At 34.2% G+C, this 12,225-nt stretch overlaps 1 protein-coding gene across 5 annotated transcripts in view; it reads left to right on the plus strand.

Annotated features, from left to right (window-relative positions):
* CSMD3 (CUB and Sushi multiple domains 3) overlaps positions 1–12,225 on the plus strand; it is a 1,331,483-nt gene that overhangs the window by 1,173,308 nt on the left and 145,950 nt on the right. For all 5 annotated transcript variants that reach the window (XM_070477231.1, XM_070477232.1, XM_070477233.1 and 2 more), the window contains one exon: positions 2,052–2,156. In XM_070477231.1, the coding sequence (XP_070333332.1) occupies positions 2,052–2,156 (105 nt within the window). The remainder of the gene's footprint in view (positions 1–2,051; positions 2,157–12,225) is intronic.

Raw genomic sequence — 12,225 nt, forward strand, 5'->3', positions numbered from 1 at the left:
ATGAAATTGAAATTGCTATTTAAAACCTTACTATACATTGTTACTGTATTTGTGTAATTATTTATTGATGCTTTTTGTGTTAATAGTAATATTTTTAGCTGAGCCTTGGCTCAAGAATAGTATATATGCTCCTCTCCCTTAAAAAAAAAAAGGATGAGAAGTAATAGTTAAAAGTTAGACAATGCTTGAAAATTATAATATAGTCACTTGATAGAATGTTATGCAGCCATTAAAACAATTATAGAGATTATGTAACAACATGTAAGTGCTCCAAGGTACTGTTGTATGAGAATAAAGAGAATAAGTAATTAATTCTATGAAATGAATTAAATTATATAAGATTCATACTATATACATATGTATCAAGACCAGGAAATTTTATAATTTGTTATGGTTTGAGAAGGAGTTTGTGCATTAATCTGACAGCTTCTTACAACATATTTAGGGTGAAATGAAGTTTCATTTTAAATTTAACTGTATATTTTACTTTAATTTTGGTTATAGTGTTTAACTCTAGAAATGTAAACATAGCTAAACTATGAACTTACATGTTTCAGATATAGAATTTTGAATGTCATTAAGTTTTTAATAGATTTTAAAATGGAGCATGTTAATCTACTTTTCAGCAACACCATTGAAGAAAGCAAAGAAGAAATATCTAGAGTAAGAGTAATTTGGTTTAGGCATTACAAATATTCTGGAAATAGATTTAGAAAGAAATTTTTCTTGAATAAATTGTAAGAATTTTTGTATGTATGCATTTGTCTGTAATAGACTTAGTATAATACTTTCTGAATGATAAGTACAGTAACTAAATGATAAAAAGTGATAAATAATAACAGCGGTTGATTGCCAAGTGCTAGCTCTGTGTGAAGCTTGTCATACATTTCCTCATTTGGTCTTTCCAGCAGCCCTGGTAGGTGATTGACACTAAAAGAAATTAAGTTGCCCAAGGTTGTACATCTAACGTTAGAATGAGACTGGGACCCAGCTGGTGTGACTCCACAGTCAAAGCTCTCAGTCACTAAGATCTTCTAAGATATCAAAGACAGTCAGAGTGACCTTTGAGTTTCTGTTTAGCTCTGTCTTCACTGATTCAGTTAGGACAGTATAAGGCAGAAAGTTCAGCTGGGTGGGGGGAAACAATTGTGTGTTTTGTAATGAATTTGTCCTAGTTTCTCTTATAGAAGACTCAGTGGTTAAGGTACATAGTGTTGTGGAAAGTAAGTATGAAGTTACTAGAAAATTACCAGAAAAATGTTGGCAGCACTGTCAACTTATATGCTTGTTGAATTTTATCTTGAGACACAGTTGACAGTTATTTTTATGCTTGTCATTTGAAATTGCTTGAGTTGTAATCTTAAGGATCTTAAATTATTAATGTCAGATAGTCAAAAAGTAATTGGTTCAAGCAGATATTTTCAATTCAATAATTGAATAAATTAAAGTTGATTTCCTATAGAAGTTCAGGGAACAAGATTATAAAGCATTTGCTAAGAGACAAGGCTAGCACTAGTTCATAATTGGCATTTTTTTAATGCTAACAACCAGCTTTGCTGTTGGTGTAAGAAACATCAAGATACTTCACCTGATAATAGAAGAAAGTGTATATATTTAAATATCACAATAAAAGGTGATAAATAAATATTTCTTTAAACACATATTAAATCTTATTATTGTTTCATAAAAACACATGCAAATTTTAAAACTAAATTTATTATCTTGTACGTGAATTACTGAAATCCACATGAAATTCAAAATATTTATTTTAGGTGACTAGTAAAATTTTCTGCTTTTCATCAGCTTTGTTTGCTGTTACCTATTTTAGGGAGCTGTCTAATGTGCTCTCAAAGGTCTGTCTCCTTGGCGATAGTCAAGAACAGTAATATGAAAGACAAATATGTGAGAAATATTTTTATTTAAAAATTCCTATAAAACATTTTAATAATATATAATTTCATGATAACTTGTTGGCTGATTAATAATTAACTTAATTTTATTATATTACTTATTATATGATCACTGAACCACGTTTTCAATTATCATTTCAGGAACAACAATACCCCATCTTTTGAATAGTACATCTAATAATCTATATCTAAATTTTCAATCAGACATCAGTGTTTCTGCTGCAGGATTTCACCTTGAATACACAGGTAAATAAAATATGTGCTGTTCAAGAAAATTAAGAAAAAAACATATTAATTTTGAATATTACTTTTCTGAATATAGAAATTTAATGGACTTTGTCAAAATAGAAGTTTGTCTTACTTTAAGATTCTGAAGTGTTTATTCAATTCAACTACAAAATTATATGTGTAAAGTTCTGATGATTTTCATCAGAATTTACAGGTAAATTATAAATTTTTTTAAATTGTAAATTGTAGATGCACTTAACATAAGATTTGCCTTCTTTACAAAAATCTTAAATGCACAATGCAGTAGTGTTAAATATAGGTGCTATGTTGTACAGCAGATTTCTAGAACTTGACTCACCTTGCTTAAATGAAACCAGTTGACCAAGAGCTCCTCATTTCTCCCTCTTCTCAGCCATTAGAAACCACTATTTTATTTTCATTTCTAATGAGGTTGACTATTCTAGATACTCTGTATAAGTGGTATCATGTAGCATTTGTCCTTCTGTGTCTGGCTTATTTCAATTTTTCTTATTAAAGAGACTCACCTTTCCATCTTGAATATTCTTGTCTTGCTCTGTATATGCAAGGTTTTATTTCTGGGCTCTCAATTCAATTACATTGGTCTATGTGTGCATTTTTATGCAGTACCATACTATTTAAGTTACAATATCTTTGCAGTGCAATTTGAAATCAGAGAGAATGATATTTCTAGTTTTGTTCCTTCTTGGGATTACTTTGGATGTTTGGAGACTTTTGTGGTCCCATATGGAGCTTCCCTGGTGGCTTTGACTATAAAGAATCTGGCTACGATGTGGAGACCAGAGTTCAATCCTTATATCAGGAAGATCCCCTTGCAAAGGGAATGGTTACCACTCCAGGATACTTGCCTGGAGAATTCCAGAGGCAGAAAACCCTGAGGTCACAAAGTGTTGGACATGACTAATGCTTTCACTCTCATGAATTTTAAGCCTTTTTTTTTTTTTTTTTTTGAAAAAAAATCCCATTGGAATTTTGGTAAGGATTATATTGATTCTACAGATGGCTTTGGGCCTTATGGGCACTTTGGAAATACTAGTTCTCCATATTCAGTTCAGTTCAGTTCAGTCGCTCAGTCATGTCCAACTCTTTGTGACCCCATGAACTGCAGCACGCCAGCCAGGCCTCCCTGTCCATCACCAACTCCCAGAGTTTACTCAAATTCATGTCCGTTGAGTTGGTGATGCCATCCAGCCATCTCATCCTCTGTCATCCCCTTCTCCTCCCACATTCAATCTTTCCCAGCATTAGGGTCTTTACAAATGAGTCAGTTCTTCCCATCTGGTGGCCAGAGTATTAGAGTTTCAACTTCAGCATCAGTCTTTCCAAGGAATATTCAGGACTGATTTCCTTTTGGATGGACTGATTGGATCTCCTTGCTGTCAAAGGGATGCTCAAGAGTCTTCTTCAATACCACAGTTCGAAAGCATCAATTCTTTGGCATTCACCTTTCTTTATAGTCCTACTCTCAGATCCATACATGACTGCTGGAAAAATCGTAAGTTTGACTAGACAGACCTTTGTTGGCAAAGTAACGTCTCTGTTTTTTAATATGCTGTCTAGGTTGGTCATAACTTTCCTTCCAAGGAGTAAGTGTCTTTTAATTTCATGGCTTCAATCACCATCTGCAGTGATTTTGGAGCCCAAGAACATAAAGTCTGTCACTGTTTCCATTGTTTCCCCATCTATTTGCCATGAAGTGATGGGATCAGATGCCATGATCTTAATTTTCTGAATGTTGAGCTTTAAGCCAACTTTTTCACTCTTCTCTTTCATTTTCATCAAGAGGCTCTTTAGTTGTTCTTGACTTTCTGCCATAAGGATGGTGTCATCTGCATATCTGTAGTTATTGATATTTCTCCCAGAAATCTTGTTTCCAGTTTGTGCTTTCTGCAACCCAGCATTTCTCATGATGTACTTGCATGTAAGTTAAATATCTCTTTAGTGGGGGAATATTTCGTTTGTGGTAATGTAAGAATCTGTCCACTTGTGGGGGCAGACCATATTAACTAAACATAAACATTTTAAAGAACATCCTTATGTACGCAGAAGCCTCCAAAATCACTGGTTGATATATAAGAACATAGTAACTTCTGTAAAAGAAAACTGTATATTTTAAATGAATAGAAACAAGACCTTTAAGAAAATTTTTTATAAATTAGTTTCAATATTTAGAAAAAGCGGAATATTTAACCAGTAGGGTATTGGAAAAAATAATGTGTGTGTGTGTGTGTGTGCGCGCGCGAGCTTGTGTGTGTGTGTGTGTGCATTACAAAGAAGGTAGGTCTATTAACTTTTCTGAATTGAGAAGATACCCATTTTGCTGCACATCTTTGGTATTTCATTTCTGAAAATCCCTGAAATAAAACTTCTGCCCACAGGGTAACATAAGGAAGTAATCACATTGGGGAAATAACAGTCTCATAATCACACTATGAATACCAACAACAGATGCAAAAGACATTAACATTTGCTATAAAAAGGACAGATTTTGTGTTTTCTTTCTTTTTAACCATGAAAGTAGGCTCTTTCTGAATTCCTAAAGGAATATTTCAAGTTGTAAAGGTTTCAGGAAACATGGCAGGTGTTCTATCTTGGGAAAAGGAAATTTGGCTGAGATTCCTTCTAGCAAGTGAGTATTTTCTCTGTCTGATTTTCCTACTCACTCATGAGGTTTTTCAGGGAAAAAAAAAAAAACAATCTTGATTATCTGATGGCACAACATATTAGACAGATAGGCCTTATTTTGTATTTACTTAAAAGGGAAATGCTGACAAGCGGCTGATTTTTGTCATATAGTTCAATTTTCCTCCTTTAACTTCGGATCATGTCATTTTAACTTTGAAATGTGTTATTATGATTATGATCATACAAATCTGATGTATCTTCTGCTCAATTTATCATTCTAATGCCTTAGTCTCATTGATATTTCTAAAGGCCCACTTTGATCATTTCATATCATTATTTTCCTGTTAGCTACTGTAAAAAGGCAGCAATTCATTTCTTCTCCTCATCTCCTTATTGCCTCCCAAATGTGAGAACAAACTCACTTGTTTATTTATCAAATTTTTATTGAACAGCTACTAGATATTAGGTATACTTTCTAAATGTAAGTACTACATATTTGTATCAGATCCAGTCCTAAAAAAGAAAAAAAAACAAAGCTTCAGAGTAACTGAAAACAAGGACATACAAACAGCAATAACTGCAAAATTACAGTGTAAAGACTGTAAGTATAGTTTATGTAAGTTGATGCTTTTCTAATAATTGTACACTATAGTTATCTCAAAGCCTTATTGAAAATTCAGATAATGAGACTCCACCCCAATAGATAAGTCAGTCTTTATGATATTCAGCAAATCATGTATACTTTCATCAACTTCCCAAAGTTACTTTCACAATGGCTAACGTATATCATATGTAATGTAGATGATGACACAGAGAAGGTAGTGATCAAAACTCTTAGGGGTTACTTGTGGTAGAGTAAGGGAATACTTCACCAAAGGACAAATATAGTTGCTTTTTTTCCAGGTAAGAATTAAAGTTTAGCTCTGGAAATAGCTTGGCACTTTTAAAGGACCTCCTAGGATGTGAAAATGTTAGTCATTTATTGGGTCTGACTCTTTGCAATCTCGTGTATGTAGCCTTCCAAGCTCCAGTCCCAGGCAGTAGTACTGAAATGGGTTGCCTTGCCCTTCTCCAGGGGATCTTCCTGACCCAGGAATTGAACCTATGTCTCCGGCATTGCAGGCAGATTCTTTATTGCTTGAACCATGGGGGAAGCCCTTTCTAGAATGTAGGTGGACATAAGATAATTTATGCTGGAATCAGACTTAGGTTCCTGTCTTGGCACTGCCATTGATGGCCTTGTGACATTAGGTGATTTCTAAGTTTCCCTAAGAACCCAGTTTCCTCACCTGTAATATGTGATAATAATAACATGTTATTTGAAAGATTGTGTCAGAGTTCAAGAAGATCCACCATACAAAGTGTTTCTCATAGGACCAGGTACAAAACAAACCCTCAGTAGATATTATGCTTTTCTAATAATGAGATGAACCCACATGACTGGAGTTGTTATGGAAGATTAGATTCAGGAGATGACAGACAAGTTTATTTTACAGAAAGGAGAGATTCATTGAAGGGTTTCAATTTGAGGAGTAAGATAATCAATTTTGAATTTTCAAAGTCCCTTTTATTTTAAAAAGTGATGAATGCATTGCAGGAAGAGAATATGCTGAAGAAAAGGAGTAGCAATGGTTCAAAGGAGAAACTCTGAAGATGGTTGTTGTGGTTTTGTAAATGAAATGTTAAAAGATGCAGGAAATAATGAGGTAAAATTGAAAGATTTATGGCCAGTTCAGTGCTGGAGATGAGAAAGAGAGAAGTGTAGAGGATGATTATCATGTTTTGGTGTTTCGATTTTTACTTTAGATCATATCTCTTTGTATATGATCATAGTTTTTCTTAATTTCTTTGGCAAGCTGATTAATTTTTTAGACTTTTTGTTTTATTTTTAAAACTTAGACATGGAATTAAGTAAAGATCAACATAATTACTTTTATTTATCTGTAATATTAGACAGCACACCTTGTAGTGGGATCTAGGAACCAAAAATACTTCCTAATTTAACTAATGATAGTACCAGTTTAGGGACAAGCTTTTAAGAATGAAAGCTTGCTTTCACTCATGTTTGCTTTGGATATTCATGGTCTTTTGTGTTTCCATACAAATGGAAACTAGGAATAAAACTACCATATGATGCAGCAATCCCACTACTGGACAAATACTCTGAGAAACCCACAATTCAAAAAGACACATGTACCCCACTGTTCACTGCAGCATTATTTACAATAGCCAGGACATGAAAAAAACCTAAATGTCCATTGAGAGATAAATGGATAAAGAAGTTGTAGTACATATATACAGTGAAATATTACTCAGCCATAAAAAGGAATGAAATTGGGTCTTTCATAGTGATGTGGGTGAACCTAGAGTCTATCATACAGAGTGGAAGTAAGTCAGAAAGAGAAAAACAAATACCATATATTAATGCATATATCTAGAATCTATAAGCATGGTAGCATGGATTAACCTACTTACAGTGCAAGAATAGAGACACAGATGTAGAGAACAGACTTGTTGACATAGTGGGGGAAGGAAAGAGTGGGACAAACTGAAAGAGTAGTATTGACATATATACAGTACCATGTGTAAAATAGACAGTAAGACGCTGCTGAATAACACAGGGAGCTTAGCTCGGTGCTCTGTGATGACCTAGAGGGGTAGGATAGGAGGTGGGGGTGAGATGGAGGCTCAAGAGGAAGGGGGTATATGTACATTTATAGCTGATCTACATTGTTGTACAGCAGAAATTAACAAAACATTGTAAACCAATTATAGTCCAATTAAAAAAAAAAGAATAAAACGTATGAAAGGTTCATTTGGTGCTACTTGCAACATAAAAAAAAAGTTAGATGGATACAACATTTATATGTATGTAATCATCCAATAATCAGTCAGTAATCTTTATATTTTATAGTCAGCTTATTAGTCTTCTTAATTTTATCCACAAATTCCTTTTGCCGTGAAACATAACATATTTGCAAGTATAACATAATGGTAGTAAAAATCCTGCCTACCATACTGGAACATTTAGTATAGGCCTAGTCAACAGACTAAGGATGTTCTGTAGGAATTTTAAAGAGAATTCAAGAGATTCATGAAGAAAAGTTCAGTTTGGGTGAAGATTTTTTTCTGGCAGTAAAAGCTGTTAAAAGTTATTGAAGGATTATGTAATCCTTTCTGGAAACTTCTGAATTTAGGATTACATACTTGTCTTCCAAGGTGACTTTGAAGACTATTTTCCAAAGGATTAGAAATGGGTTAAATTCCTTCTCAAAGTTATTTATTTGCCAGTTAGGATTTAGAGGTTAGACAAACTATGATAATCAATAAAAAACTGACTATAAATTCAGTGTTCTCTTAATACATATTCCAGATACATAATTCAGAAGAAATATTCTGTAGCAGACAAAAATTATTTAGAATCCCATTTTTATGTCTATTCTAATCTTTGATTTCCATAGATGAAAAAACATTTGATTTTGAGTAATAAAATTCTAGAAAACAGAGATTAATATTTCTACCTTCTGGTCTGCAAATACTTTAAAAAATCTTTTTCCAGCTTTATTGAGAAATAGTTGACATACATCACTATTTAAGGTATACAAAAAAGGTGATTCGATTTATATATGTTGTGAAATGTTTAATATAATAGGTTTAGTTAACATCTATCATCTCATATAGATGCAGTAAAAAGAAAGGAAAAAAAGCATTTCTCCTTATAATGAACCTTTAAGATCTACTCTCTTAACAAACATATATCATAGAAAAGTGTTAACTATAGCCATCGTGTCATATGTTACACGCCTAGTTACATTACACTCATTTATCTTATAACTGGAAAGTTGTACCTTTTGATTACCTTCATGAGTGTATTTATTAGTATTTCCAACTCTACTCTCTTAGAGGTTGTAGTTGTTCTACAAATCAGGGTAAATTTTCTAAGTTACATACAAAGTGAGATAATAAATATAAATTTGGAAATATTCTCAATTACATTTTTCTGAGATGTTGATATATTAATGTTATGCTATTAAATTACCTGATATATAATGACAAAGCCAATATTAATAAAAAGATTTTTTAAAAATCAGTTTTTCCTTCTGTTAATAACAAAAGAGAGACATTGAAGAGAAAGAAGGCAGGCAGAAGACATGTTTGCCTAGAAACCTTGGAAGGCCCATCTAAGGCAAATATTTATACCAGAGTTCCAGAGTTTATAGGATACAGTTTTCTCTGCTTAATCAAGATAAGCTAAAACACTTACTAAAAGAATCTGATTTACATTTTTCTATTTTCTGGTATGAGCAATCGTAAGTTGACATGAAGCTGCATCATTCTTTGTGTTGGACACTGTACTGGTGTCCTGGTTTGATAGACATGTGGACTAGTGTGGTTAGGTGTACTCGTGTTCTGTTTCGGTAGTCATGTAAATAGATGTAGATGCTCTGAGTTAGTATATTTTTTCCAACATTGTTCACATTCTTTCTGTTTACTGATCTACAAGAGCACTAGAAGGTGGGAATGTATTCATCAGTTTGAGCGCGCACGAGCGTGTGTATGTGTGTGTGTGTGTGTGTGTGTGTGTATTTTAAACATATGTGATTCTGGTTATGATTGTATGTCTTGCATAAATTTGTTGCTAGGGAAAATGTTCCTAGTGCGTGGAATGCCGTTAATTGCATCAGTGTTGGTTCAATTCAGTTCAGTTCAGTTCAGTTGCTCAGTCATGTCCGACTCTTTACGACCCCATGAATCACAGCACTCCAGGCCTCCCTGTCCATCACAGACTCCTGGAGTCTACCCAAACCCATGCCCATCGAGTTGGTGATGCCATCCAGCTATCTCATCCTCTGTCATCCCCTTCTCCTCCTGCCCCCAATCCCTCCCAACATTAGGGTCTTTTCCAACGAGTCAACTCTTCCCATGAAGTGGCCAAAGCACTGGAGTTTCAGCTTCAGCATCAGTCCTTCCAATGAACACCCAGGACTGATCTCCTTTAGGATGGACTGGTTGGATTTTCTTGCAGTCCAAGGGACTCTCAAAAGTCTTCTCCAACACCACAGTTCAAAAGCATCAATTCTTCAGTGCTCAGCTTTCTTCACAGTCCAACTCTCACATCCATACATGACGACTGGGAAAACCATAGCCTTGACCAGATGGACCTTTGTTGGCAAAGTAATGTCTCTGCTTTTTAATATGCTATCTAGGTTGGTCATAACTTTCCTTCCAAGGAGTGAGTGTCTTTTAATTTCATGGCTGCAATCACCATCTGCAGTGATTTTGGAGCCCAAAAAGATAAAGTCTGACTCTGTTTCCACTGTCTCCGCATCTATTTCCCATGAGGTGATGGGACCAGATGTCATGATCTTAGTTTTCTGAATGTTAAGCTTTAAGCCAACTTTTTCACTCTCCTCTTTCACTTTCATCAAGAGGCTTTTTAGTTCCTCTTCACTCTCTGCCATAAGGATGGTGTCATCTGCATATCTGAGGTTATTGATATTTCTCCCGGCAATCTTGATTCCAGCTTGTGCTTCATGCAGCCCAGCGTTTCTCATGATGTACTCTGCATATAAGTTAAACAGAGTTAAAATATACATGTACATGTTACATAATAATATGTGACAATTTTGTTTAGTAGATTGGTTAATACAAGGTACATACATTATGTTGAAAAAGTCTGCATACTTATCATTGCTGATTTCTCCAAGTCCTGCAACTAGTAGCCCAGCTCATATTGAATTCATCCTTTATCACCAATTTCTGCATTATTCTCAAACCATTATCTTATAATGATAAATATTAAATGCCAAGTGATAGTTCTAACATATTAAAAATCATTAAATATGGTGTAAACCTAGAAATAATAGTTATTTTGTATCCATTATTTAAAGACAAATTTTAAATTGAAGACCTGCAGTATTTTTAAAATAAGATCTTCACTATCACTGAATACAAGCACTGGTCCAAAGACATATGGTTCAGTTTCTGTTGATTTCTCTTGCATGCGAGCTGAGTCACTTCAGTCATGTCCGATTTTTTTCAGCCCTGTGGGCTGTAGCCCGCCAGGCTTCTCTGTCCACGGGGCATTCTCCAGGCAAGAATACTGGAGTGGGTTGCCATGCCCTCCTCCAGGGGGTCTTCCTGACCAGGGATTGAACCTGTGTATCTTAAGTCGCTTGCATTTGCAGAATATAAATCCAGGGTTTTCGGTTATTTTCAATACATTTGTACATGGGTTGTCATGTCAAATTCATAAAGTGTTTTTTTTACATAACATAACATAACAGTGTTGCTGGAAGTCTTAGCAATAGTTAAAGTTCCTTCTTCTCCCTTTCTCGCTCTCTCATTGCATTAAGGATTCATTAAAATCATTTTGGAATACTATATATGTATATATTCAAAATGATCAAATACAAATGTTATGATTTATACCATTTTCTCCTTCAGATTGCTTTGTGAACAAAATTAGAAAGAATATTTTTGTTTATAAATAAATTTTGGAAATTGAAGGACTGAGGTTTTAATGTTTTTAGCCAGGGTAACTGCCCACAGTAATTTAACAGCAGATATAATTAATTCTGTGCAATTTTTGATGTGGATTTTTCCCTGTATTCATTTTATTTGCTTTTGGCTATAGCACCTAATTCATTGAACCAATTCCCATTAAAAAAGTTCACTCAAAGAGCATCTTTGATTGTCAAAGACACAGTTTTACAAAATTTATACTCATAAAGATGAAGATGACTCAGTATGTTGCTTGGCTAGGCTTAGTTAAGCAGGAGAGAGCTGTTTGAAACATTTTACAAATACCTTTTCTTTGTTGATTCCTGCAAATAACCTACTGGTTATTGTATTGTTGGTATTGTTACTTAGAAAGCAATGAAAAATAATAAAGAAGACATTTTTAAACTACTGAGTTTAATCACTCAGTTTTGTAAATTTAAAAAAATGACTTAAAAATATGAACTGCAGTTTTTTAAAGATATTTCTGTTTTATTTTCTTTAGTGCACATAAAATAATTGAATGCCAAAAAAAAAAATGAGAGGGGTTGTCAATATATGACTTCTCGTTCTTATCTAATCACTTCATTACCATATTTCCTTCCCTGAGACAATCTTATTAACAGATCAGTGGGTCAAACTCAAGCTTTTCTAGGAAAATAGAAGGCAATATGTTTTTATACCCCCAAATTCTCTACTGATTCTAATTTATCTACTAGATTTTATTGTTGTTATTCAGTTGCTCAGTCATGTCTGACTCTTTGCGACTCCATGGACTGTAGTACGCCAGGTTTCCCTGTCCTTTACTGTCTCCCAGAGTTTGCTCAAACTCATATCCATTGAGTCAATGATGCCATCCAACCATGTTATCCTCTGTCACCCTCTTCTCCTCCTGCCTTCAATCTTTCCCGGCATCAGGGAA

The sequence above is a fragment of the Odocoileus virginianus genome, chromosome 15 (genome assembly GCF_023699985.2).
Source record: "Odocoileus virginianus isolate 20LAN1187 ecotype Illinois chromosome 15, Ovbor_1.2, whole genome shotgun sequence".
NCBI classification, from domain to species: Eukaryota; Metazoa; Chordata; class Mammalia; order Artiodactyla; family Cervidae; genus Odocoileus; species Odocoileus virginianus.